This window comes from Podarcis pityusensis (assembly GCF_964106645.2).
Source record: "Podarcis pityusensis genome assembly, chromosome: 5".
Lineage (NCBI taxonomy): Eukaryota > Metazoa > Chordata > Lepidosauria > Squamata > Lacertidae > Podarcis > Podarcis pityusensis.
This window is the reverse complement of record NC_138032.1, coordinates 87,159,969-87,187,288: the sequence shown is the minus strand read 5'-3', so window position 1 is coordinate 87,187,288 and position 27,320 is coordinate 87,159,969. Positions and strand designations below refer to the sequence as shown.

Here is a 27,320-nt window from a genome sequence, read left to right as displayed (position 1 = left end):
CCGGGGACGGGGAGGGATCTCGGCCAATCGAAACCAGCATCTGAGGTGACAGGACACCCGCCGCCCAATGGGATCGGCTCGTTCCGAGGGAGGTTGGCGGGGGGGCGGGGAGGAGAAACCCTTCCGCCGCCGCCCCCTAGCGAGGAGGCCAATCAGGAGAAAGGCTTGGCGATATTGGCATCGCTAGTTGCCAATAGCTGTGTGGGAAAGAGAAAGGAAAAGAAAAGCCAACCCTCCGGATAGGTGAGCAGCCTCCCGGGAGAGAGAGAATCAAGTGTGATTGCACTGCAGAGCTAAGATTTGCTGTGCATTGTGGGGTGCAGCTTGTCATTTCTGGGCTGCGGGAGCGTGTGAATGGTCAAACGCGCAACTCATTGGTGTGGTGTTTTTGTGTGTGTGTGTTTTGATCTCTCCCAAAAATTACCACCCAAAAAACAAAATGCATCGCTGACTACTACATTTTTACCTTGTCACGTGTTAGTTGCACTGAATTTTATTCTTTATTACATAAAATTTATGCGCCGCTTGATTTGTGAAAAAATACAAACTAAAATCGGATTAATAAAAACCTAAAACAATAAAATCAAGATAATTCATAGAATTGTAGACTTGGAAGATATCCAAGGGTCATCTAGTCCAACCCCCTGCAACACAGAAATATGTACAACCTTACTCAAAAACATGAAAAAGTTAAAATGATAAAACAGATGAACATAAGTGGAATAAAGAATTGCTCCTACCTGCACTGAAGCCTTCTAGGGAGGCAATGATGCAACAGAGACCTTTTAAAATACTTGTGGTGAGTCGGAGGCTTTTAATCTGAAATCAAGCTACATATAAGATGGTTGGTGTCATGTTGACTTATTATGGAAATGTGTTCTGTATTAGTAATAGTAATGCTATTGCTACAACCTTGTCATGACCTTTGGATAGAACAATAAAACTGTGAACTGAGGCAGGGGGAGTATCACGACAGTGCATATGTGCAGAGGACAAAATGGAAGCAGACCACACACAAAAGCAAGACTTTAACCACCTGGATATGTTGGGATCTACATATCTGATGGAATTTCTTATTCTGCATAGGCCTGCTTCTAGGCTAAAATCTTTAGATGAAGCATTTTTGATTGGGCTCCAGCCTGGGCAGGCTGAGGGTCAGTCAGATGCCTTGGCAATCCCAGCAGGTATATAAGAGGACGACCCAGCCTGGGCAGGCCGCAGGCTGGGTCGTCCTGTTATATACCTGCTGGGATTGCCAAGGCATCTGACCCTCACCTGAATCTCATAGCTCTCCTGTAGCTGCCTCTAATTAGTTATCATTTAACTCTTGGGGGAAATAATTAGCATCACACGTCATGTGCATAGAAGTTGCCGAACCAATTAACCAACTAGAAGGATTACTGTTAATAGCACCAGTTTTCCTATAACCTGATATTGCTGGATAGTTTTGATGAACTGCAAAAGCATTTGTAGTTTGCTTTCTGTTGCCACCCTGGAACTTTTCTTTATTAGTGCCACTTTGTTTTGTACAATTCCTTGCAAATGAAGGAAACAACTTTCTGATTGTATACATTGATAATATAATTTTGGTTACTGAGAACAGACAAGATTGTACAAAAACAAGATTGGGTGCAGGCCTGGCCAGGACATAGGCATCCTGAGTGTGACAAAGGTGACCTGTGTGCTTGCTTGCTTGCTTGCTTGCTTAACAGCTGTTGGGAACTTCAAGGTCCCTGCTCACTTCTTATGGTCTTTGTATTGGACCTGGAGACTCCAATAGAGAACATTCCATGTCAGTGGGCACCCTATCAAATGACAGGGCAGGAGCTACACGGAGCAGGGCCTTTTCACTGGTGGTGCCCGTTGTATGCCTCGCCCTTCCCAGACCTGCTCTCTTTTGGCCTGTATTTTGGAGCTTTATGATTTAGGAAGACTTTGGAAGAACTGGTTGACAAGTCTTATCAGTTGCTGACGTATGAGTGGATTTTATTTGCTGCTGTTCTGGGCTTCTGGTGCACCAGGGTTTACACCAGCGTAATAGAGTTGGCCAGGATGCCAGAAGGGATACAGTTTACGAGTTTTCTCCATTATCTGCACAGCAGGGGGTGTTTAGTCAACAATGCAAAGGCTGAGCTGAAGCATTCCCTGCTGGTTACTTGCTTTCAGCAATAGGGGTTGCTATTTGGTAGTACCTAATTGGTTAGCTGTCAGATTCTAGAGCTCTCTATTGGTGGCTCTTAGGTAATTCACAAAATACAGAGTCCATTCATAACACGCAGTGTTAATTCATAAAGCAGTAACATAAATCTCCATTGCTACATATTGGGTATATATTTCAGCAGTTGAATGTACAAGTTTATGGCCATGCTGTAGTGCATTACTTATGCAACTGTGAATAAAAGGTGGCTGGGCTCATTATCTTGGGGTTTGGGGGGGAGGTGACAAAACTGATTTCCAGTAAGTGCCCCCCCCCTTAGTTCCATAACGAGTCCTTGAGTCTTGTACTCTGAATGGTGACACCAAGGACTTAGAAGGTGCAGGGCTTGTCAGTCCAACCCCTGCACAGTCTCATCAGGGGTGACCTAAAGGCAATTAGAGCAATAGGGCCAAATTGGGCCCCGTGGGCCGCTCCTAAGGGGGTCCCCGCACCAGGGCAATCTAGATGGATTTTATTTGTAGCTATAAGATATAAAGTTTTGCAGACTTTGGCTGTGAACTGGGGCCAAAGTTTCACCCCACTGTTTCAAATTGGACCCACTGGCTAGCCCTGAGTCTAATAGTTGCTGGGCCTGAGTTGCCCTGCCCTAGCATGAAGTCTTGGGTTTGCAATTTTGGGAGAGGGGAGACTGCCCGCTGGGGAGTGGGAGGGCTGGCAAGGCCCCCTAGACTTAGAGGCCCTAGGTTTCAGCCTACTTAGCCTATACAGTACATAAATCCGGCACTGAGCATCATGTTCACCGTTTAAAAGGTTGCCAGTCATGCCTGCATTTACCTCCGGTTCCCTAACTCTCTGGTCTTTGGGTGCTCCAGAGAAGCCCCGAGGGGACGGACAACCTTCCTGCCGGGACCTTCCTTGTCACCTGGAGGCTTTGGCAAGCCCTGCCACCGCGACCCCTCCTTCCTCGCCCGAGGGAGCTGGCAGGCCCCTGCCCACTAGCGGGCCTCCGAGGGGGCGGGCCGGGGAAGCGCCAGAGTCTGGCAAGGGCGGGGCCCGACGACGCCTCGCCTCGCCGCGGGAAGGGGGCGGGGGGCGCTTGGCCAGCCGCGCGGCTGCGAATGGGGCGGGCTAGGCGCGCGCTGCCCGATGGCAGCTGCCTGGGGGCGCCGATGGCCTCATCCTTAAAGCCGATGGCCCCCGCGAAGGGGACGCACTCGACGGCGGGACCCTCCTCCAGCAGGCTGCGGCCAAGCGCACGCAGCTCGGCAGCGCTACTCCGCAGGGACTTACGACGAGCGGAGCCGGAGCTGGGCAGCCCCGAAGGCTGGCGCGGAGGCGAGGCGAGGACAGCCGACGGCTCTTTCCGGGCGCACGGACGCCGCGCGCTGTAAGTGGTCGCTGCGCCGGCTTCTCCCCGCGGCGCGAGGCAACGGAGACAGCCGAGAGCGGGGCGGGACGGGGCGGGGTGCCGGGACAAGGCTGGGTGTGCCCGACGGCTGCATTGCGCGCCCTTTGCCTTGCCGCCGCCGCGTGTGGTGATGCCTATTCTGCCAGCTGCTCTTGGAAAGGTGAGGGCGCATCTTGTCCTTTGTTTGGTCCCGGCCTTCCCGTCGAGCCTGTGGTGGAGGTCGGCCGGTCTTTCTTCTGCTCAGCCTCCCCCTGCCGCAGCCGGTGGGCCGGGCGTGGTTTTCTGCAGTCGTGGAAAGTCCCCCACTCCACGGTTCCCCGGCAGCGCACTGCCTCTCGTCGCCGTCGAGGCTTCGCGAAGTGCTCCTAGGCAGTGAGACGGACGGGGCGCGGGGCTCGGGAACCCGAGGGTGAGTTGATCCGGTGGCTAGGGCACAGCCGAGGCGCCTGGGCAGGAGAGCCGAGGCGATCCCTCCGACTCAGATAAACTCTGCTTTCTGAACTGCAACGCAGACGCCGGTTTAGTTTCCGCGCAGAGTCGAAAAAGCGGTGCTTGTAGACGCGCGAAATTATGAGCCGGGGTTTCTTTTGTAAGGTAACGGTTTGCTAAAAACAAGCTTGCGGGTGTGCGAGAAAGAGAGGGGGAAGAGAGAGGAAGCGAAATGGCGCGGGGAAAGTCCGTCGGCTTTTGGACAGATAGACAAATGATATTTATGTAAGGACCGTGCTGCTGTTTACAACCGGAGGGATCTTGCAGGTTCCCAGAAGAGGAGATATTCAGTCTCCCCCTTGGGAACCCTTGTTTAATTTTTCTCCGCTTTTTGCTGGCAAATACGGCTCCTTATCAGCAGAACTTTTAATTTTGGTTAAAATCTGCCCTCAGTGAACGAAAATAAAAATTGGATTTTGCCTAGGAAGGAGACCCTTCAGAGAAGAATGATGATTAAATCGACAAACCGCTGCAAAAAGCAAAGCCTCAAACGAAAAACAAAACCCAAATGCATGTTCATGTCACCTTATTAATTCAGTTACTTTATTAATAGTTATTGATTAATAGTTTTGAGACTATTTTCTCTACTCAAGTTTCTATTTATAATTTAACATTACTTACAGAAGACAGTAGTTTTCAAAGACCAAATCAAAAATAATTTAACAGTAAAATTGTTCAAAAAACATATTGCATCCTGACTTTCTTCGGAATGAAAACCACGGCGACTAGGAAGATGTAAATGCATCTAAATAAACCACAATATCAATACGTTTGTCCGTTAATTTAAAATAATCGCAATTATAATTCAACAAGATAGAATGCAGTAATTTGCACATTCGTGACACTAAAGTACCTTTTCAGTTTTTGCGTGTTTTCGTACTCGGAATGCAACGGTATGCAAAACTGTATGTCCATAGTAAAACCATAATTAAAAATATGTCCATAATAACCGTTTTCCCCCCACCCCACGAATATTGTGCATGTTACTGTGCGGTTTTAGTTTATCAGGGCTTAATTGGCATTTGATCACCAGTGCGGGGACACTGTGCTCTTTACAAACGACTCCCCCATCCCATATGATCAGAAACCAGCAGGCATTGCTACGTCGGTGCCACAAGCAAACTGTGGCTCGGGTAAGAAAAGCTCAGCATCTAATCTGGGCTGAAAACGCCAAATACTCGACGGACTATTCGCGCACAAGCTGGACTCCCCCCCACGTCGCCACCCAACTCCCCACGCTGTGCGTTGGGAAAGGGGGCGGGGGGGGGCAAGGGGAGGCCGGCCCCTGCTGCCTAATCGTTTTTCCGCAATTCCTTGCTCGCTTCTGTTGTGCAGACAAAACGCCGTAAGAAAGCACCGTAGCATTTAGAAGGCGGAAAGCCGTCGCCTGCTCTCTGTCTTAGTAGTTGCCATCGGGGCGCAACCACAGAAGCGCGTGTGCGCAGTGGCGGCGGTGCTTGGACGCCTTCTGGCCGCCCAGCTCAGGACAAACCAGGTTCGCATCAGGGGGTGGGGGTGCGGGGAGCCGTTTGGGCCGCAATCGCTTCTCCCAAGAGTGGATCTGCATAAAGAGAGAAAGGAGTCAGTTACGCACTTTGCACTCCGCGCAAGTTCAGCGACAGCGGCGGAATGGTGGCAGGAAAAAGAGGCAGTCCCTTTGACATACCACCCCGACCCCCACCCACCGACCCACCCCCGCTCTCATTCGTTGCAGCGGGTTAGATTGGATGACACCCCGCCCCCTCCGGATCCCTTCTAAACTCTCCAATTTCATGATTCCTCGCGCGCGCGCTACCGGGTTGATCTGGCGCGATTCGCGGCTAACGCTTTGCAACACTTTTCCCCCGGCGGAGGGAGCTGGAGGAGCACTTCGTGGTCCCGATCCACAGTTGGGTGGTGGCACCTCCCCACCAGCTCCCCCTGGTTTTGCGGGGACAGCGCGGCCGAGAAAAGGCGCAGCTGGCTTGCAGCTGCCGACCGCCCCGACGTGGCCACTTTCGGCTTGGCAGGAGAGAGCCCGCCTCGTGGGCGATTGGCGAGGCGGCCCCTACGTATCCTGGCAGCCTGATCCCTTTGCTCAGGGCGGGCGGAGCAAGAGACGCCCCTTCCCAGCCCCCTCTGGGAGCGGTGGTGGGGCGCCCCCTCGAGCCTCGAGGGCAGGCTGGTCCCTTGCTCCCCGGTAGCTCAGCGCTGCGGGTACGAAGGGTGCTGACTGAGTGGCTCCACATGGGCCGGTTTGGCTTTCAAAGGCGCATGAGATGGCCTCGATGGGTTTGGACAGTGGTTCTCAAATTTTTCCCCCTCTGGCAACTTTTTTCATAATAAAAAATTGCTGTAAGATTTTGGTTTTTTTTAATTGACAGGTGAAATAGCTCAGTTGGTAGAGTATGAGGCTCTTAATCTCAGGGTTTGAGCCCCACTTTGGAGACAAAATATTCTTGCATTGCAGGTTGTTTGGACAATATGACCCTCTTGGTCCCTTCCAACTCAACCATTCTCTGATTCTATGAGAAGAAATGTATTGGGAAATAAAATCACAAGTAGGATTGCTCTCATTTTAAAAAGACATCTGTGCATATTCTGCACGTAAAATACTGTATTTTTTGCTCTGTAAGACTCACTTTTTCCCTCCTAAAAAGTAAGGGGAAATGTGTGTGCGTCTTATGGAGCGAATGCAGGCTGCGCAGCTATCCCAGAAGCCAGAACAGCAAGAGGGATTGCTGCTTTCACTGCGCAGCAATCCCTCTTGCTGTTCTGGCTTCCAAGATTCAGAATATTTTTTTGTTTTTTTGTTTTCCTCCTCCAAAAACTAGGTGCGTCTTGTGGTCTGGTGCGCCTTATAGAGCGAAAAATACGGTAATTGTTATACTACACTGAAATGTTTAAGTGTTTCTTTGATTGCCCTTGAATCTTCCTGCCACACTTTCTATCTTTTTCTGCCACATTCTTTGAGAACCCCTGGCCTGAACAGCAAATCGCGACCCATCCCATATTTTGTGTGTAGATTTTGACTAACGTGCAGGCAGCTTTGCTAAGTGGGAAGGTGGTGTAAAGTTCAGTGGGCTTGTTTTGGGGGTGGGGAATGATGGGAGGTCATTTCACTAGGACTTTACCGGAAATGGGAACCAAATCTCTATTCTTCCCTTTCTGCATCCATGACGGGAAGATGGGATTCCTGCCACAGACAGGGCTGTGAGTTGGCAGCCCTGAGATGTTCCTGGATTGCTGTGTCTGCTAAAATACCAGGGTTGCCTTGAATTCTCTCTGGTATGAAAACTTGAGGCCATCCTTGGTATTTTCAGGCCTAGAGGGGCAGGGGTGTGATTCTCCTTTCTCCAACAAGTAAACAAGGTGACAACGAGGCATTCAAGTTTTGCTGTTGTTTGAGACAAACCAGCATAGAGGATGTCAGAAGATGTGGGGAAATAATCAGACTAGATACTTCTTTCTTTTCCTTTGTCCGGGTTCCCATCTCATGCTAGCAGTCTCAGTGGTAACACTTTTTTGCTTGCATTGCTGATTCTAAACAAAGGATGTATTTCTGCTGACTCAAGCTCTTTTTGTTTTGCAAAACCAGTCAGAAGACAGGACCAGGGAGTTTGACGCAGCTTACTGACCAGCCAGGCAACTTGCATAGGTTTTCAGCCATGCTACGTGACGCCGGTGGCGCTGTGGGTTAAACCAAAGAGCCTACGACTTGCCGATCAGAAGGTCGGCAGTTTGAATCCCCGCGACGGGGTCAGCTCCCGTTGCTCGGTCCCAGCTCCTGCAAACCTAGCAGTTCGAAAGCACGTCAAAGTGCAAGTAGATAAATAGGTACCACTCTGGCGGGAAGGTAAACGGCGTTTCCGTGTGCTGCTCTGGTTCGCCAGAAGCGGCTTAGTCATGCTGGCCATATGACCCGGAAGCTGTACGCCGGCTCCCTCGGCCAATAAAGCGAGATGAGTGCCGCAACCCCAGAGTCGTCCGCAACTGGACCTAACGGCCAGGGGTCCCTTTACCTTTACCTTTTTACATGGCTGGTCAGGAATGTAAGCCCGGTCTCCCTAGCCCATCTCAATGTATTGTGGAATCTATTGTATACATCCACACCTGTGCATATGTATAAATACAGGTGATGTGGGGATCATGGGCGTAGCCAGGATTTACGGCCTCGGTCCAGTATACCTGAAGGAGCGTCTCCACCCCCATTGTTCTACACTGAGGTCCAGCACCGAGGGCCTTCTGGCGGTTCCCTCACTGCGAGAAGCCAAGTTACAGGGAACCAGGCAGAGGGCCTTCTTGGTAGTGGCGCCCTTCCTGTGGAATGCCCTCCCACCAGATGTCAAAGAGAACAGCAACTACCAGACTTTTAGAAGACATCTGAAGGCAGCCCTGTTTAGGGAAGCTTTTAATGTTTGATGTATCACAGTATTTTAATATTCTTTTGGAAGCCGCCCAGAGTGGCTGGGGAAGCCCAGCCAGATGGGCGGGGTATAAATAATAAATTATTATTATTATTATTATTATTATTATTATTATTATTATTATGTTGGGGGTGGAGCAGGACACCCACCTGTCACCATCCTCGGGCTAGCAGATTCAGAATTAAGTGTCTCAACGACAGTTGTTTCAAATTACTTTCTTTTGACCCCAAGTGCTCAGATGGACCTGTCAAAATCGTCAGTCGTTTGAAAACTAGGAAGCTAAATAAAATATTGACATCAGGGAGTACCTTTCATGTGGTTAACGAGTATATATTGCAAAATTACAAAGAACAATTTTTGGGGGGGTCTTGTTTTTAAAAAAATCTAAACTAAAACAAGTTTTCTTGGATTTGCTGAAAATCCAAGTGACCTCAGCAAGTATTTCAGTTTCAAAGATGATTCTGATTGTTTCTACTTTTAGTTAAGTATTTTTATTTGTTTACTTGGTTTGGGTCGGGGACTGCAGCACCCAAAACTTCTCTGTCCAGGCCTTGGGACTCTCCCCAGGCTGTGCCCCTCCTGGGGTCAAAGACCCTCTCCACAAGGCACATCCCTCCTCTCCACTCTCCTGAAATGCTTCTGCCTCGTGTGAACCGATGGGGACGCACATTATAACCTTACATGACCCTGTGTAAAGTGTGGCTTCCTGTGGGATACCTGGAACACAAGTGTTTTGGCACTAAGGAGCCTGCTGGCAGGAGATTAAGAGGACATGTTGTTGTTTTGATGGGAGAGTGGGAGATTTGGGAGAGGGAAGATCATGTGAAACCACAGAGACAGACAGAGAGAGAGACAGAGAGCAAAAAGCAACATGCAGATAAGACAGTGGAGCAGAGAACTGCTGCCTCCTGCCCTAAAACATCATTCTGCAGCCAGGGAATGGCAGGATGAATTCCACAGCTGCTTCCCAGTCCAGGACTGTAGCAGCGGGAACACAGACTGCTCTAAGAGACCCTAATTACTCAGTGGTACATAGCTGATTCTTTGAACTCTATCCTCTCCTGTTTTTGTTGCTGTAGTTATTTAGAGACCCACCTTAATTTGAATATGTGTTTCTGAACCGTTCATTTTGCTTCTTCCCTTCTTGTTAAATCAGTGTTTGTAAGTGGGAAAATGTTAACTGGGTGGAGTCCAACGTTAGTTAGACTCACTAAAGGTAAAGGGACCCCTGACCATTAGGTCCAGTCGCGGACGACTCTGGGGTTGTGGCGCTCATCTCGCTTCTGGGTCATGTGGCGCTTCTGGCGAACCAGAGCAGCGCACAGAAACGCCGTTTACCTTCCCATCAGAGCAGTACCTATTTATCTACTTGCACTTTGACGTGCTTTCGAACTGCTAGGTTGGCAGGAGCAGGGACCGAGCAACGGGAGCTCACCCCGTCGCGGGGATTCGAACCGCCGACCTTCTGATCGGCAAGTCCTAGGGTCTCTGGTTTTGACCACAGCGCCACCCGCGTCCAGTTTGACTCACTAGACCCACTGAAATAAACAGGCTGAAAACTCTTATCACCCACTTCCTTTTAAAAAATCCATTTATTAGAAAATTGAAAATGAGGGAAAGCAGAGGAAAAAATGGGAGAAAGTAATGTCCAAATCTTTGTACATTAGATAAGAATCTGAAACAAAAAGAACCATACAAAGCTATAAAAAGAGCAAGCGTAATAGAAAAATGTAACATTTTTTTTTTAAATTAAGACCAAAGATGCCAATAACCCTAACAATGTTAAAAACTTTATAATGTGTGTAGGATTGCAGCCATAATGACTATTTCTTAGCAATTCTTAAAAATTGCTTCAATAAATCCCACTGTAGCCATTCAAGCTGACAGAATGTTTGATACCACCCCACAATATTTAAGAAGCAGCATTCTAGCCCCAACCAATTAAAAAAAAAATCTAATTTCAAAATATATATTATAGTTGTGTCTTTGGAATAGGCTCTGCAAGAATTTGAAAAAGCTTTTATCAAAAAGTGCTGCACGGGATCATATGCCACCAAATATGTATAGAATGTCCATAAATTCATATGTGTAAAAATTAGCAATCTTGTGTACACTGTACAAAAACTGTATGTGCACTGAATGTAACAGATGAACAGCCCTGATGTCTCTGCCAAACTATTCCTAAGGAGATAAAATAAAGTAGTGTACAGTGGTACCTCAGGTTACATACGCTTCAGGTTACAGACTCCACTAACCCAGAAATAGTACCTCTGGTTAAGAACTTTACCTCAGGATGAGAACAGAAATTGCGTGGCGGGGGCACAGCAGCAGCAGGAGGCCCCATTAGTTAAAGTGGTGCTTCAGGTTAAGAACAGTTTCAGGTTAAGAACGGACCTCCGGAATGAATTAAGTACTTAACCAGAGGTACCACGGTACGTCTTCCTGAACAGGGACAGGTGGGATGTAAATATGATAAATAATATTCACTGAATTGTTCCATAGCACAAGTGACATTAGCAATCTCTCCTCTGAATGTTCAGTATTTAATCTCTTAGACCTTTTAGAGTAAAGGATGTTTAACAGCAATGATAAATCAGCCACCCTTAGCTCCTTCGCTGGACTTGAGCTCTTCCCTTGAATGGTGGGCAAGAATGAAAATCGGCAGTTTTGTGAAGTCTTGCCATTGCTTAAAAAAATTATAAATTCACGTTTCCAAAGCTTCCAAGGTAATACAACACAAGTAGCACCAGGACAAATTTAAACAATCGTAATAAATGCAATGAAATCAGCAGCAGCAGCAACACAGGGTCACAGCCCCCATCTCTGGAGAAGAACGTGATCTCAAAAGCTGTAAGACCAGAGAAACTCCACACCTCACCATTGGGGCAATTGTGGTTGGGTCCCTTTTTCTCCTCACCTAACATGGTGTTAGTAGCTCTTGCAGCAGCCCATCGGAGAGGTTCCTGAAGGATGCGTCAGCAAATTCCCCCTAGCCTACAGAACAGATGAACTATCACAACAACAGCACAGAGTGTTTTGTTTTTCTTTTGTCATCCCTGTTTCATAGACGCAAAGTTCAGCTCGCTGTCTGCAGCAGGTAACCCTTTACCTAAAAGGCAAGGCCTCTCCAGCTTGTCATTATCCCAAATGTTGTTTCTTTGCTCCGCTGCTAAGAAATCTGCCTTAACGGTACCTTGCATAGGAAATGAAGTGAATCGGAATATTTCTGACTTTAAATAATTTTTAAAAACAACTTTCCCGGCTTCTCTTCTTTCATCTCTGAATTTTGCACCAGGGAAACCAACTCATCGTCCATTAATATGCATGGGAATGTTGCGGCCCACATAAAGCGAACAGGATTTCTGTTATTGTTGTCGTTACTTTAATAATTACCTGTATCTGCAAGCAAGCACTCTCTTTAGTCCTTCGAAAATGTGGTTCCTTGTCACACTTGAGAGAAAGCAGGAGCAGAATGAGAATCGGTGACCCAAATTTTCATGCGTCTTTCCAGGTCCAGGGGTATAATTTGTTATGGGTGTAGCATCCGAACAAAATACCTTCTCGGAGTTTGTTTCAAAGGATTGGTTCTGATATAACAGGCCTGTCCAACAGGTCGATCTTGAGATCTACCGGTCGATCACGGGATGTCCCTGGTCGATGTTGGTCGATCACGGGCCCCTGATGCCCCCCCCCCTTTCCCCCAAAAAGCTCAACAACTCTGGTCAATCCAATGAGTAGATCACTGCCTGATTTCTTTATAGTGGGAGTAGATCATAGCCTCTTGGAAGTTGGACAGCCCTGTGCTATAACATTTGCAGGATGACCCCCCTAGGGGGAAGTGTTAATGTAATCCTAATGGGACACTTTCTTTATTTGGTTGTTGCCATTCTAAGGCTGTGTATACCTTAATCTGTTGTGCCCCTGCCTCTGGTTTTGAATCCGCAACGTTAGGGACGCGGGTGGTGCTGTGGGTTGAATCACAGAGCCTAAGTCTTGCCGATCAGAAGGTCAGCGGTTCGAATCCCTGCGACGTGGTGAGCTCCCATTGCTCGGTCCCAGCTCCTGCCCACCTAGCAGTTTGAAAGCACATCAAAGTGCAAGTAGATAAATAGGTACCGCTCCGGCGGGAAGGTAAACAGCATTTCTAAGCGCTGCTCTGGTTCGCCAGAAGTGGCTTCGTCATGCTGGCCACATGACCCGGAAGCTGTATGTCGGCTCCCTCGGCCAATAAAGCAAGATGAGCGCCGCAACCCCAGAGTCGGTCACAACTGGACCTAATGGTCAGGGGCCCCTTTACCTTTACCTTTACCTTTACACGCAACGTTACCTCATAGTGTCTTGAGAAATACTGTTGTTTGGTATGTTTTCCCTCAAACCAGCTCCAATCTGAAAGGAAAACTGAAGCCACATTTCCTCTACAGTTAAGGTGTGTAATAATAATAATAATAATAATAATAATAATAATAATAATAATATATTATTTATAGCCCGCCCATCTGGCTGGGCTTCCCCAGCCACTCTGGGCAGCTTCCAACAAAATATTAAAATACAGTAATGCATCAAACATTAAAAGCTTCCCTAAACAGGGCTGCCTTCAGATGTACCTTAGAGATAGCTGTTCTGCTTGCATGGATGACAGCGTCTGCACAAATGATGGTTTCATGAAAAGGCGTTGGGGGGGACATTGCAGGAAATCAGGCAATGCGCATCAGGTGAAGGCATCCCCGCCCCTCTCCGATGTGCACAGCAGAGTGAAAATGTGACTTGAAATGCAACCGGGAGGGGTGTGTGTGTGTGTGTGTGTGTGTGTGTGTGTGACCTCTCTGTTTTTTAAGCCACTAATGTATACCTGAAGGAGCGTCTCCACCGCCATTGTTCAACCCGGACACAGAGGTCCAGCGCCGAGGGCCTTCTGGTGGTTCCCTTACTGCGAGAAGCGAAGTTACAGGGAACCAGGCAGAGGGCCTTCTCGGTAGTGGCACCCGCCTTGTGGAACTCCCTCACATCAGATGTCAAGGAAATAAACAACTATCTGACGTTTAGAAGACATCTGAAGGCAGCCCTGCTTAGCGAAGTTTTTAATGACTGATGTTTTAATGTATTTTTAATCTTTTGTTGGAAGCCGCCCAGAGTGGCTGGGGAAACACCAGCCAGATGGGCAGGGTATAAATAAATTATTATTATTATTATCATCATTATTATTATTAGTTTTTGGCCTAAGCACACGCATTGCAGGTCTGTCCCAGAGCCCACCCAGACAGGTCGGGGGGGGGGGTTGCAGGTGAATTTTGCAGCATGTCAATGACACAATAAATTGCAGGGAGGGGACAAAAATAGTGAGCAAACACATCAAACTCCACCTACTAGTGCGGACAGGAAACATCAATACAGATAAAAAGTGCCACTCTCCTGAGATGTAAGAAACACACCCTTTGGGGCTGCTGAAATGAAGGCAAAGTAGGGTGAGGAGTGGGTTTTTTGTGTGGGACGGATTGTGGAGGCAGCTCTAATAATGACAACATGTATTCAGGGACAGCCAGCTCCCAAATTCTGAATGGGAGGGGAGGCGGGAGGCAGCCCCTGTTAACTGTTGAGAAAAATGCGTTCAGCATTTGTGGAGCTACCTTCTAGGACTCAGATCTCGTATCATATCGGATCCCCTAGGCTGAGTTCTGGTGAGCTTGTGTATCAGAACAACAAAGGGCCCCTCCGGAGGGGCTTTTTATTGTACACATAGGATGATTTGTGCTGATGATGATCTCGGAGCGGTCATACTTGGTTCTGCTTCCAATCCTGTTTCAGCATGTAGAAGATTTAAAGCAGGAGCTTCATTTCCAACCTGTGCATATCCCATAACTTCCTGCTGAAATGCCATAACTTTTTATGCTGCAAATCTTTGTTCCGCTTCTGTTGCACTATAGCCTCTCCACACAGGGATATCGCAGGGAAGCATTTCAGAACTAAAGCAGAATAAATTCACCGCTAACGAAAACCCCTATTTGTGAAAGAGTAACTGGGGACGCAGGTGGCACTGTGGGTTAAACCACAGAGCCTAGGACTTGCCGATCAGAAGGTCGGCAGTTCGAATCCCCGCGACGGGGTGAGCTCCCGTTGCTCGGTCCCTGCTCCTGCCAACCTAGCAGTTCGAAAGCACGTCAAAGTGCAAGTAGATAAATAAGTACCACTCTGGTGGGAAGGTAAACAGTGTTTCTGTGCACTTCTCTGGTTCGCCAGAAGCGGCTTAGTCATACTGGCCGCATGACCCGGAAGCTGTACACCGGCTCCCTCGGCCAATAAAGCGAGATGAGCGCCGCTATCCCAGAGTCGGTCACGACTGGACCTAATGGTCAGGGGTCCCTTTACCTTTAACTGGGGAAAGGAAAACAAGAACAGGATTGTTTTGCGGAAAGGAGAACATGTATATGTGCTCTGGTCATCATTTGCTTGCAACTGATGTTAGATCAGTACTTAATTTCTAAAATGAGAAGTGTGAGTGATATGCCATCCTTCTGTAAGCACCACTTCTTAGTTTTAAGTGTGTGGGAAGGGGGAAACCTGCAGTTGCTCAGTGGCGAGGGGAAAACAGTCTGCATATGTTCAGAAGTGCTCTCTTTATATCTACTTCAGAATTCTGTGCCTTAGCCACTGAATTAAACTCATAGTCAGTTACCCAGCGTTAGAAACTCAGATATATGAGCTAGGTGCAAATGGCACCTTAAATCTAGGTTACTTTCCACATGTTGTTGGACTACAACTCCCATAATCCCTAACCATTATCTATGCTGGCTAGGGTTGATGGGAGTTGGGAAGCTAAGTGCTGAAGAGCCACAGATCCCCAATTCCTGTTGTAAATTGCATAAAGGAAGCTATGTGCATAGACATGTGTTTCATGTGTATTTGGACTGCTGTGTGGTATGTGGCTTGCCTCACAGCTTTTATTGCCTAGTTGGAATGAGTGCACGCGCACACTTTTACCTCTTGTTTTCTAGTTGTGGCGAATCCGAGCCTTGGACTCTGCCCCTAGGACTACACACTCATTTACAAGAGTGAAATGTTGAAGGGTATGCAAAATCATCTTCTTTTTTGCCAACCTATACATCACCCCCAATCTTTAGTCTATAAAGTGTGTGATATTTGATAAGCGTTTTCCACTTGATAAGCTAGTAGGGAAGCCTGTGCTCTTTGACAAACGTTCCAAGCTCGCTACATGGATCTGTCTTTCAATAAGGCACTGTAAATCCATAAATTACTTTTATAATACAGTACATTATTTTGCTGTTTAATTTGCCCATGAACCTTAGGATGTGGTATCAAAGGTTTCCCCATGACTGCTCATGGATCTCTTTGGCTTTGCAGTGGCATCAAAGCACCAGAGAAAATGATTGTCTAGAAAGCTTCCAGACAGCATCTCTTAACTTAACGTGGAAGTTTGTTTTAGTCCTTTGTCACTCCCTGCCATAGTTAGATCATTCTAGGTTGTATGTGTGACACAGTTGTGCAGGAAACAGCAACCTGAAAGCAATGCAGAGCTGGTTAAGAACGAAAACAACAACATGTGATATGTGGGGACACATTTTACCCTGATGGCTGCAGCTTCTCAGAGCATAGTCTCACCCCAGATTAGCGCAGGGCAGCAGCTAAGCCAAGGCTTGCATTAACCATGATTCCAGGTTTGAATAAAAGGCTAGAGGGGAGACCTTAGTCACAGACCTGGGTTGAGCCAAACTTTGGCCAGGGAGGAATAAAGCAGCTACCATCTCCTTGGGATCCAGCAGCAGTGCTGGATTTAAGGCGGTGCCGGCAGTTCCCGCCGCACAGGACGCTGAGCCAAGGGGTGTGTGCATAACAACAACAACAAATATTTACCCACTGAGCCTCTTGGGCTTGCCGATCAGAAGGTCAGAGGTTCGATTCCGCACTACGGGGTGAGCTCCCATTGCTCTGTCCCAGCTTCTGCCAAACTAGCAGTTCGAAAGCGCACCAGTGCAAGTAGATAAATAGGCACCGCTGTGGCGGGAAGGTAAATGTGCTTCCGTGCACTCTGGCTTCTGTCACGGTGTTCTGTTGCGCCAGAAGCAGTTTAGTCATGCTGGCCACATGACCCAGAAGCTGTACACCAGCTCCCTCGGCCAGTAAAGCGAGATGAGCGCCGCAACCCCAGAGTCGTCTGCGACTGGACCTAATGGTCAGGGGTCCCTTTACCTTTACATTGCAAGACTATCGTAAGCTGCTCTTTTGAGCAGAGTTCCTCATTCTTCAAAAAGAGTACCACAGCAGTAGATCACATTGCGCAACTCCCTTGGCCTCAGCCTAACCCTCTGAAGTTTTCAGAGTGAAGTTTACTCTCACAAGCCACTCTCTCTCAGCCCCAGTTGCACTGACCCTCAAATTTCGGGTCCACGGACTTCATTTGCATTGGGAGGATTATTTTAAAGTGTTGGCAAACCTTAAACTAATGTTTTACATAAGAGAAATATGTCAGAAAGAAAATTTGTCTGAGAGTGGACATTCTGTCGCCCTGTCTCAGGTAAATTAAAACCTTGGGTTTCTCATTTGATTTCCACAGGCAGGGAAAACCATTTAAACATTCAGCATGAAACAGCATATGTAGACAATGAGATGGTTCTCTCTAACTTTCTACTCTCTGTAGTTTTCATGGTCTATAAAAGGAAGGAAGGAACTGCAAGTCTTTCACAGGCCATTTACCCCTTTACTTACACAACTTTTAAAAGTAAGCCATAGTGTATTTCTTTTATATTGAATTGTAAATGCATAGCTACTTTCCATCTAAAAGGTGCTCAGAGGTTTACAACAGAAAATTTAAAATACATATAGTTGTTAGAAAGCTGACTGTGAATAAGTTGTGTGAATGATCCCTTTCTTACAACGAAACGTCCTTTGGCCTTAGTTGCTGGTCTTACTTACTGATCACAAAAGATGGAGGCAAGAAACAGGAGAGAGTGCTATCTAAGGCTACACTGGGACTGGGCTTTAAAAAACTGGTGCAGTGGTACCTCGGGTTAAGAACTTAATTTGTTCCGGAGGTCCGTTCTTAACCTGAAACTGTTCTTAACCTGAAGCACCACTTTAGCTAATGGGGCCTCCTGCTGCCGCCGCACTGCTGGAGCCCGATTTCTGTTCTCATCCTGAAGCAAAGTTCTTAATCTGAAGCACTATTTCTGAGTTAGCGGATTCTGTAACCTGAAGCGTATGTAACCTGAGGTAACACTGTACCTTGAACTGGTAGCTGGTTCAAATAAACGTGATGGAAACAGAGGACTGGATAATGCAAAAACCTTATAGCTTGCCTTGCCTTACCGACAGGCGCTCGGCTACTTCTGAGTAGCAGGCTAATCGTGGCTGTTTATCTTCCGGTGATTAATGGTTTCCCATGGTTCCCATTTCAATTCCATTAAGATCACAAGTGTAGGAAAATTACCCTGATGCTTTATACTCTCCCCCCACCCCCAAATTCTTATATACAAGAAATTCATGACCTTTCCTTGAACTTAGATTGCTTTCCCCCCTTTGTGCGTTTCTGGGCTGTACGTTCGAAATCAGAAATCATCTCAATTTGCTGCCCTGGTCCCCGGAACATGGTTGGGCAGAGAAGTGCATATTTATGCTGATGACACCACACATGGCCCAAATGACAAACCATCTCCCCTGGTGGCTCAGTGTGTGTATTTAAAGCAGTAATGAGGATTAGATAGACCCATTCGTGGTGCCTCAGAACGGACAGCTTCAGAGCAACAGAGTGGAAGTCTGCACAGTACCCTGAATAAAAGGTAAAGGGACCCCTGACCATTCAGTCCAGTCATGGCCGACTCTGGGGTTGCGGCGCTCATCTCGCTTTATTGGCTGAAGGAAGCCGGCGTACAGCTTCCGGGTCATGTGGTCAGCATGGCTAAGCCGCTTCTGGCGGACCAGAGCAGTGCACGGAAATGCCATTTACCTTCCCACCGGAGTGGTACCTATTTATCTACTTGCACTTTGACGTGCTTTTGAACTGCTAGGTTGGCAGGAGCAGGGACTGAGCAACGGGAGCTCACCCCCTCGTGGGGATTCGAACCGCCGACCTTCTGATCGGCAAGTCCCAGGCTCTGTGGTTTAACCCACAGCGCCACCCGCGTCCCTCTGAATAGCTACCCTTAAATGCTAGCAGTGGCTTTGTTCAGCTCTTGGTGGTTCGCCAGCTACTAGAGGTGGAGGAAGGGGGTGCGGTGGGTGCGATCCGCCCCAGGTGTCACCACTGAGGGGGCGACAAAATGCTGGGTGGCACTCACCGTGGGGCTTGCAGCACACCCGAGCCACGCGTCTCTTCTGGGAGAGACGCAGCGGCTTGGGCACGCGCAGGCTTTGCGCTGCCCAAATGGTCTGCCCGCTGCCTCCCACCCAGCTGTAGGGCAGCTGAGTGGGAGGAGGCAAAACAACAAATCTATGGTTATGGGAAACATACTCAATAAACACACAAGACTTAACCAGCTGTACTTTTGAATAAATAAGGTATAATATTCATTGTATCAAATTGTAGATTTCAACGGAAGTCTCATAAAGTTCAGCGAAAAAAGCAGAAGACCCAGTGGATCAGTTCATTCTCTAGTCAGTTCATGCATAAGGTCCATACATGTATAAGTATCTATTCCACCTGTCTGTTCATAGAGTCCAATAATCCACATTAAGGGTTGTTACAGTTCCACAGAATCCTTTCACAGAGTCTAAGACAAGGATTTCCAGAATATTAGCCTTGTTTCGCCATCCTAGGCTTCATCAGTAGAACAAGAAGAAAGAAAGAAGATTCCACCTAAACATTAGGAAGAACTTCCTGACAGTAAGAGCTGTTCGACAGTGGAATTTGCTGCCAAGGAGTGTGGTGGAGTCTCCTTCTTTCGAGGTCTTTAAGCAGAGGCTTGACAACCATATGTCAGGAGTGCTCTGATGGTGTTTCCTGCTTGGCAGGGGGTTGGACTCGTCTCTTCCAACTCTATGATTCTATGATTCTAGGCTCTAGGTAACGCAAATAAATACAATATCGTAATCTCACACATTTTTACATCAAAATTAATATAAAAAAACATAAACAATTGTACATACCATATGTAATATTACAGGATAGTGGATCTTATAGCATGGTAGTGGTTGCAGTACCTTATTTATTCAAAAGTACAGCTGGTTACGTCTTGAGCGGGAGGAGGCAGGCAGACCCCAGAGGCCCCATGGTGTGCCCTGCCCCTATGGGTGGCTCACCCTGCCTCTGTGGGCGGCTCGCCCTGCCCCTGGGTGTGCCACCCCAGGCGCCCGAGTGGCTTCCTCCGCCTCTGCCAGCTACAACCTCTTTTGGATATAGATGACTTGGCCACTGTTCCCTGTGCTCTGGCAACTTCCAGATTGGATGACTGCAATGCTCTCTGTGTGGGGTTGCCCTTGAAGACAACTCAGAAACATCAGTGGGCCCAAAATGCAGCATCCAGATTCTAGTTCCGTTTCGATCTCATACACCCTTCTGTTTTAAAACAGCTGCCTTGGTTGCTGGTTCCTTTCCAGGCCCAGTTCAAGCTGTTTGTGTTGGGGTTTGGAGCCCCAAATGACTCAGGCCCCAAATTGACCCACCTCCTTTCACACATACCTAGGGTCAATGCTTTCCCCGGGAACTGAGAATTGGGGAATGGGGCTGAACTGCCATTGGCAAAAGTCAACTCAGATAGCATGAGGAACCATGGGAAAAAGAAGAAGGGGAATGTTGGAGATGTTATGACCGGTTGTTGTTTTTTTACCTCCCTCCGTAAGCCAGGCACAAGCTTCCTGGGCTTTCGGAAGGAGACTTTGATTGGGGGGGATGCCAGTCCTGTGTACCACCAGGAAAAAAAAAACCAACACTAGTTTTAATTCAAATTAGCTCTAGTTGGTTTTTTTTTTCTGTTGTGGTTTGGCCTATCTCTGTTGTTGAGCTAAAAATGTCCTGTGTCAAGTCTTGTGCTTTGGGTAGTTCTGGTCCTTCGGCTGATACGTTTGCGTGTTGATTCACATCATCAAGGGGAAGATGGCTTCCTTCAGAACATCTACTTCTATTCAGTGATGAGGGAGAAGAGTGAAATGTAGTTCTTGTGCTTGGAAATAGCCAGAGATGAATTCCTACTTAGTTCATACCAGCAAACAGCACCCAAAAAATATTATTTTCGAAATAATGACAAGCAGACAAGCTGATTTGGGGCCAGGGCATAGAACAACGAGAAATTCCCTGCCTGTTACTGCTCACACAGCAACAAATATTTGAGGCTGTGTTCTGAAACATACCCTTTTGAGTTTGTGTCCCAGTTCAGTCAATGGAAACACATAGGGCCAGGGCTGCAAAAATAGATGTAGCTTCTTGTACAGAAGCAAAATTGTTCAGAAAATACCCTTTGCTTCAGACAGAATAAAACCTGTTTCTGGGGTGCCTACAGATCTCTTTTTTTTATGCCGCTTACCTTTCTGCAAGTTGGCTAAACTTGTCACCTCTTGCTGGAGGGGGCGACTGTCTCTCTTCAGGTCTTTAGCAGGTAAAAAGGAGAAATTTGAATCCGGTCCTTGCAGCATCAGTCCCTGGAAGAAAGGAAATTGTGGTGGCAGATGCAGTCGTATGCAAATAGCTGGGGGTGTGTGGAATTATCATCTACAAACACTGGGCCGAAATTCCATCTGCTGCTTCCTTGAGAAGGGGGCCTTAATAAATTCTGAGACTGCAAAGTTACACACATCTTAATCAAGTCTTAATCCGAGGAATTAATGTGCTGTGCGTTTCTGCATAATTCCAGGAATCACGCAAAAGCTATGACAATAGCCAGAGCCGCAGATGGACTCGCCTCCTTGCACAAAACGCTGCATGAAAAAGGTATATTGAGGCAAACGTGGCTCCCGCCTTCACAGCGTTTCACGTACAGCTGCACCATCTCAAAGTGCCAGGGCAACTCGTGCGCTTTCATGTGCGTGGCGCGCGCACATGCGCTTGTCTATGCATGCGTGCGCACATGTGCCAAACCACTGTGCTTGCCTTCACGTCTACTGCAGAGGGGGAAAACCCTCCAGAGGTTTTTTCTCTTAAAAACGCTGCCTTTTTTTATCTTAGAAAAGGAGTCGGCAGGGGATGGGGGGGACGGGACATAAATATTTCTTACTGCATATATGTTGTTCCCTGTAATAAAAGTGCAGGCTGAAATTGGAGGGAAATGTGAGGTAAGGAAGGAAGGAAGAAGATGCCCACCAATTCACAAGCAGGCATTGCTTCCCAGCTTTGACACCACCTGCGTTGAGGAAATAGGTATAAATTTTGCAGCAGAGGCCAAAGGTCAGCTTGTCTTTAGCTTCTGAAAGTAACCAGATCACAAACATTTGGCATGAACCTACCAGTCCACAAACATGAAGGTTTATTTGTTAGCTTTGAAAGGTAGCTGCACTCCCAGAATTAAATACCACTGTGCACAATGGGACCTGTTTTGGAGTAAAGACACTAATTCTTCACAGTGTTAGCCTGTGGCTGCAACAAGTACACTTATTGGAAGTTAACCCCACTTAACCGAACTTATTCCCACCAAGTAAACTGACCTCCTAATCGTATATGCCACTCAGACATCACTTGGGCCTCTTTTTCAGCTCTTCTCCGGTTCCTATTCCAGGCCGATGGAGTTCAACTTGCTCACTGATTCAGAGGCCCACAGTCCCAATCTCTCCCTCTCAGAGTCGGGGACACCACAACATGAGCACAGCTGCAAGGGGCAAGAGCACAGCGGTAAGTACGAAATTGGCTTTGCTCTGGACAGCAAGCGGTGCTTCTCATTTCATAGCCTCCAGCTCTGGCTTGATTAGAAAGGGAGGTGCTCTGTTTGTTTCTTAGACATGAGTGTATCATAACTGGTAAAGCAGAGCTGCAGAACCTCATGCCTGAAGGCCAAAATCCAGGCCTCTAGCTGGCCCTCAGGGATTTCCCAGGCCGTGCCCTCTCTCCAATCCACCCCCTAGGCTAGAATAAATCACAGACACTTGACTTTGCAGATAAGTGAATATTTTACTCGCAAAGTTTCCAGAAGTTACAGCAAATAAGTCTCCAACCACTGGCAGTAAAACAGAGATGAAAAAGGTTCCAAATGACTTAAAAAGAAAAGTATTTTGTTTCTTTACAAAAAGAATCATGCAATCTTTGGGTTAGGCTTCGGAATTTCATTTTTTGAGAGATTCGGTTCACTCGCAGGGAGCCATGACCGCATGACTTCTTGCTTGTTCCAGGAAGCAGGAAGAGATAAGACTCAGAGCCTGCTAAGCTCCACCCCCACTGGCAACCTGAGCTCAGGTTAACCCTTTCTTGCAGGCAATTGTGAGTCAGTAATATATTACAACAAATCGGTGCTCTTGCTTTTGCTTTCACAGACACAGAAAAGTCACAGCAGAACCAGACCGATGACTCCAATCCTGAGGATGGCTCCTTGAAAAAGAAGCAGCGCAGGCAGAGAACTCACTTCACCAGCCAACAACTCCAGGAGCTGGAAGCCACTTTCCAGAGGAACCGCTATCCGGACATGAGCACCAGGGAGGAAATTGCTGTCTGGACCAACTTGACTGAAGCCAGAGTCCGGGTAGGCCTCATTCGCACCCGCTCTGCTTTCTCTTAATGTGGTCAGAATTTGAGGATTCGATAGCGAACCACATAGCAGACCAAGCAGAATGGAAGAGGCCTCTGCGTGTGGCTTTTATCTTTTTGTGTGAGCTATTATACAGTGCAAGTACTTTCTGAGTTACAGATTGCTCTCAAAATCTTGCATTTTAAAAAGCGAGGCACTCCTCTCACAATCACTCCTAATAGTGAACTCAAGTGGCGAGTGCCACCAAAGTAGGACCACTAAGAAACAAGGGGGAGATACTCGCATTCTTGAGGAAAGCCTGAGGTTTGCAGAAGTACATTTTCCCACTCAAACATGAACAAGTTGAAAGGACGTGGCGGGGGGGACACAGGGAGGAGGAACACCAACAAAAGCCCATTGTGGACTAAGCATGCTCAGTAGACGTGGAATGAGGAGTAACAGAAGGGGAAAGAAAGTTGGAACACTGGGTGGTGGGAGATGATGGTTGGCTGGGATCCTGTACTCATTTTAGAAGTGAGGATGCCTGCCACATTTTGTCGCAAGTTCCACCTCTTCTATTGCTGAGGACCCGTTGTAACTGCAGCTCCCATTATCCTTTGCGATGTTCACTGAGGCCGATGGGAGTTGTAGTTCAGCCCCGCCTGGTGTCTACCCGGACACTGAGGTCCAGCACCGAGGGCCTTCTGGCGGGTCCCTCCCTGCAAGAAGCCAAGTTACAGGGAACCAGGCAGAGGGCCTTCTCGGTAGTGGCACCCATCCTGCGGAATGCCCTCCCATCAGACGTCAAAGAGAACAACAACTACCAGACTTTTAGAAGACATCTGAAGGCAGCCCTGTTTAGGGAAGCTTTTAATGTTTGATGTATTACAGTATTTGAATATTTTTTGGGAAGCCGCCCAGAGTGGCTGGGGAAGCCCAACCAGATGGGCGGGGTAACTTCTTCTTCTTCTTCTTATTCTCACCAAGCTAACACACGCAGAATGCTAACTTAAGAAAAATGCTCCCTTTCTCTCACAGGTGTGGTTTAAGAACCGCAGGGCCAAGTGGAGGAAGCGAGAAAGGAACCAGCAGGCCGAACTCTGCAAGAACAGCTTTGGAGCCCAGTTCAATGGACTGATGCAGCCTTACGATGACATGTACAGCGGCTACTCGTACAACAGCTGGGCCACCAAAGGCCTCGCCACCAGCACCCTGTCGGCAAAGAGCTTCCCCTTCTTCAACTCGATGAACGTCAGCCCCCTCTCGTCGCAGCCCATGTTCTCCACGCCCAGCTCCATCGGCTCCATGCCCATGCCTTCATCCATGGTAGCTCCCTCCACAGTGACTGGCGTGCCAGGCCCCAGCCTCAACAACCTCAACAGCCCCGGCCTTAACTCGGCCGTTTCATCCAGTACCTGCCCATACGCTTCCCCAGCCAGCCCATACACGTACCGGGACACGTGCAACTCCAGCCTAGCTAGCCTGAGGTTGAAGGCCAAACAGCACGCCAACTTCACCTATCCGGCAGTGCAGACAGCAGCCTCCAGCCTCAGCCCTTGCCAGTACGCTGTGGACAGGCCAGTATGAAGGCCTAGGACCCTTAAACCACCCACCCAACCCCGATAATCAGGAACTTGGCCATTAGCCCGACAGCCACACCCAGACCGACCAAATTCCAGGAAGATGTGCTTTGTGACGACCATGCTGTTATAAACTTTCCGACTCTTCTCTTTTGTTTTTGGCGAAAGTAAACACAACCGCTCATCAAAAGCCCATTTGGGAAAGAGGACTTTTCTGCCAGGCTCTGAGGTCATTGTCAATCCGGCGCTGTAATGCGATAGCTCTCGGCTTGCTCCTGCTCCCGTCCGAGAACAGGCAACCCGTTCGTGCAACAATACGGAGAGAGGGAGATCCAGGAAAGGGGGGGGGGCCAAGGGTGCAGCTGCCGATTCCACTCACCAACGTATGTCTGTGCGCCGCGGCGATTTGCATGCCTGCCGACACGAAACCCTCCGAGGTCTAAACGCTGTGCTGGAAAGACCACAGATTGGTGCACTGAGGATTAGACTTCTTTCACGAATGTTTGCACAATGTCCTGTCGCTTCTTCTTCTTTTCCTTTGCAGATTTCGGCCTTTTGTAGTTGAGAGTCCGCAAAGGAAGATGTGGTCTCATGGAAAGGTTCAGAGTTTGTGAAGGCAGGGGCGAGAGAGGGATTATGAGCCATGGGGAGGGTCTGGGACCCAGCTGAATGGAGAGATCCACTCGGGCACGATGATAAGATCCTGCCCCCCCCCCCGATTTACACTGGTTTCTAAGACTACAGCAGAAGCTGCTAGCAGGTCGCCAAAAGGGATACAGAACTTTGACTTTAGCAAAAAAACAACAGCGACAACCGAGAGCTGCATAGTCCTTCTCATGCCTACCTGTGGAAGTCGGGGAAGGGAAGAGTGAAAAGATACAGAGAAATATGAGCAAATAAAACATTCCCTGTTGGATTTCATTTTCGACCAGGCGGGAGTTAAATATCAGTATATCCACATACAGAACCCCATTGCTTTCCTTTTACAGTCAATGGCTCTTTCATGCTCCCAACAATAAATTCCATTACAAAATAAATCGGAAGAAATCCTCGCAATCTTTATGGGTGTCTGTTTATTGCAAGAGCAACGTGGAGCCAACACCTAGGATGAAAGTGTTCCGTTGCTTTCCCCCCCTGAAGGTGAAGAAACTGGGCTCTGCAGTTAAAGCAGACCTTTTTTTAATCCTAGAACTCAGTGTCTAAAAATTAGGTGTTACCCTCAAGTTTGTCAAAAATAGCACCATGCAGCCGATCGCCAGGTCTTACATTTTCATATTTGGGTAGATTGCACGTTTTCTACTGAAAGGCCAAGATATTGGTACTCTGGGCGTTTTACTCGTGTTTGTTTACATAAGCTTTTAGTTATAATGTTTTTGGAGAGTCGTATTTCAGCCTCCAAAAGTTTAGAAGCTTGAATTAATGTGGAACACTGTTCCAAGGGGACGTGGACTGAGAACACTTCAAAACCAGAAATTTGTCTCATTCCCAGGCTATTCTTGGTCCTGCTAAAGTTTAAAATGTAAACTGACACAAGTATGCCTATTTTTATCTGGTATATTTTGTCTATCCATTATGTTCTCACTGCAGCCTTGACGTGGGGAACCCTTTTTTAAAAAAACTGTCTTCAAACGTGTAGCATGAACCCAATCACTGCTCCAGACAACCTATTTATTGAGCGTGATTTGCTTTCCACAAAGCTTTCACAGAGGCTACATTGTATCTGGTCTTTATTGAGCATTTGTTCAGGTTTGCTTACAGGGATGTTATATAACAGTGAGCATTCCTCCTGGGTTTATCGAGATTTGTTTTTGGGCTGTTTACATGTCTTCCCATTAAATCTTCCATTCACCCCACACTTTTAAATGCATTTCCCAGGCACTTTTCCAAACCACACACAAAAAATCAATTTCTTTCTAAAAGTTTATTTATTGTGCTGGCGTGACACGAGTGTCTTAATCCACTTTAATTGCACAAACCTAAACTTCCTGGTTATGCTGGTAGTTTGTAGGTTCCCTGGGTGTAGCAGCCAATTCTGAAATAATATTTCGGACCTTCAAGCTGGCAAAACCTTTCCCCATAGCTATTCCTTTACAGATGCAGCCCCTTTGCCCTATAGGAAAAGCAAGCTAGCTAATCGCTCCATTCTTTATATGCACCCTGCTAACCAACCCAAAACAGCATGTAAAATATTTTGCACATTAAAACAATGCATCGACACAACAAAACAAGACAATGCAGAAGCAGAGAAACACGATAAATACTCCCTCATCCAGGGGTAAAGTGTTAGTTGCTGTGAGTGGAGTTCCCTGATGTGGACCTTGTGCAGAGTATAAATCAATAAGCTCTCACCACAATAAAGACTTCCTAAAGTTCTACTGCAAACTGTCTTAAACTAGTTACAAAATAAACATTGCAAAAACAAATGAACACATTGCTCTTAAACAACTAGCAATACAGGCCAGTCTTCTTTTTAAGATCTTACTATTTAATATTGTCCAAGAACTATTCTCTCTGGTCCCAGAGAGAGCTCCGTCTAAGCAACTTGCTCCTGTTGAGAGAGATAGCTGGCTTCCGGTTCCCTGGGATGAGTCATCGATTAGCAGACACCAAATGAAAACCTCATAACTTTTCAAACACGATGCATGCAAACACAACATTTTATGCACATAAAATTTTAATTTCTTTAAC

General features: G+C 47.4%; 1 protein-coding gene and 1 long non-coding RNA gene across 8 annotated transcripts; one reads left to right on the top strand and one right to left on the bottom strand.

The window, feature by feature from the left end:
• Positions 1–3,276: 3,276 nt before the first annotated feature.
• On the top strand, positions 3,277–25,688 carry PITX3 (paired like homeodomain 3; the record flags this gene model as incomplete). Of its 6 annotated transcripts, XM_081005668.1 has the most annotated exons (5): positions 3,507–3,545; positions 21,256–21,332; positions 22,091–22,226; positions 22,862–23,067; positions 24,091–25,688. In XM_081005668.1, the coding sequence occupies 4 exons, from the start codon at positions 21,294–21,296 to the stop codon at positions 24,637–24,639; spliced, it is 930 nt and encodes a 309-aa protein (XP_080861794.1). In that variant the 3' UTR covers positions 24,640–25,688. The 6 variants fall into 6 exon arrangements, with proteins under 6 accessions (XP_080861793.1, XP_080861794.1, XP_080861795.1 ...); XM_081005667.1 differs by lacking the exon at positions 21,256–21,332 and having other exon boundaries at positions 3,277–3,545; positions 22,114–22,226; XM_081005669.1 differs by lacking the exons at positions 3,507–3,545; positions 21,256–21,332 and adding an exon at positions 3,639–3,726.
• Positions 5,552–22,796, bottom strand: LOC308477277. Of its 2 annotated transcripts, none has more exons than XR_013986434.1 (4): positions 22,511–22,796; positions 22,043–22,203; positions 20,929–21,043; positions 5,552–5,616 (listed from the first exon to the last, which is right to left on the bottom strand). It is a non-coding gene; the product is annotated as an uncharacterized lncRNA (long non-coding RNA). The 2 variants fall into 2 exon arrangements; XR_013986435.1 differs by lacking the exon at positions 5,552–5,616 and adding an exon at positions 20,113–20,526 and having other exon boundaries at positions 22,511–22,791.
• Positions 25,689–27,320: the final 1,632 nt, after the last annotated feature.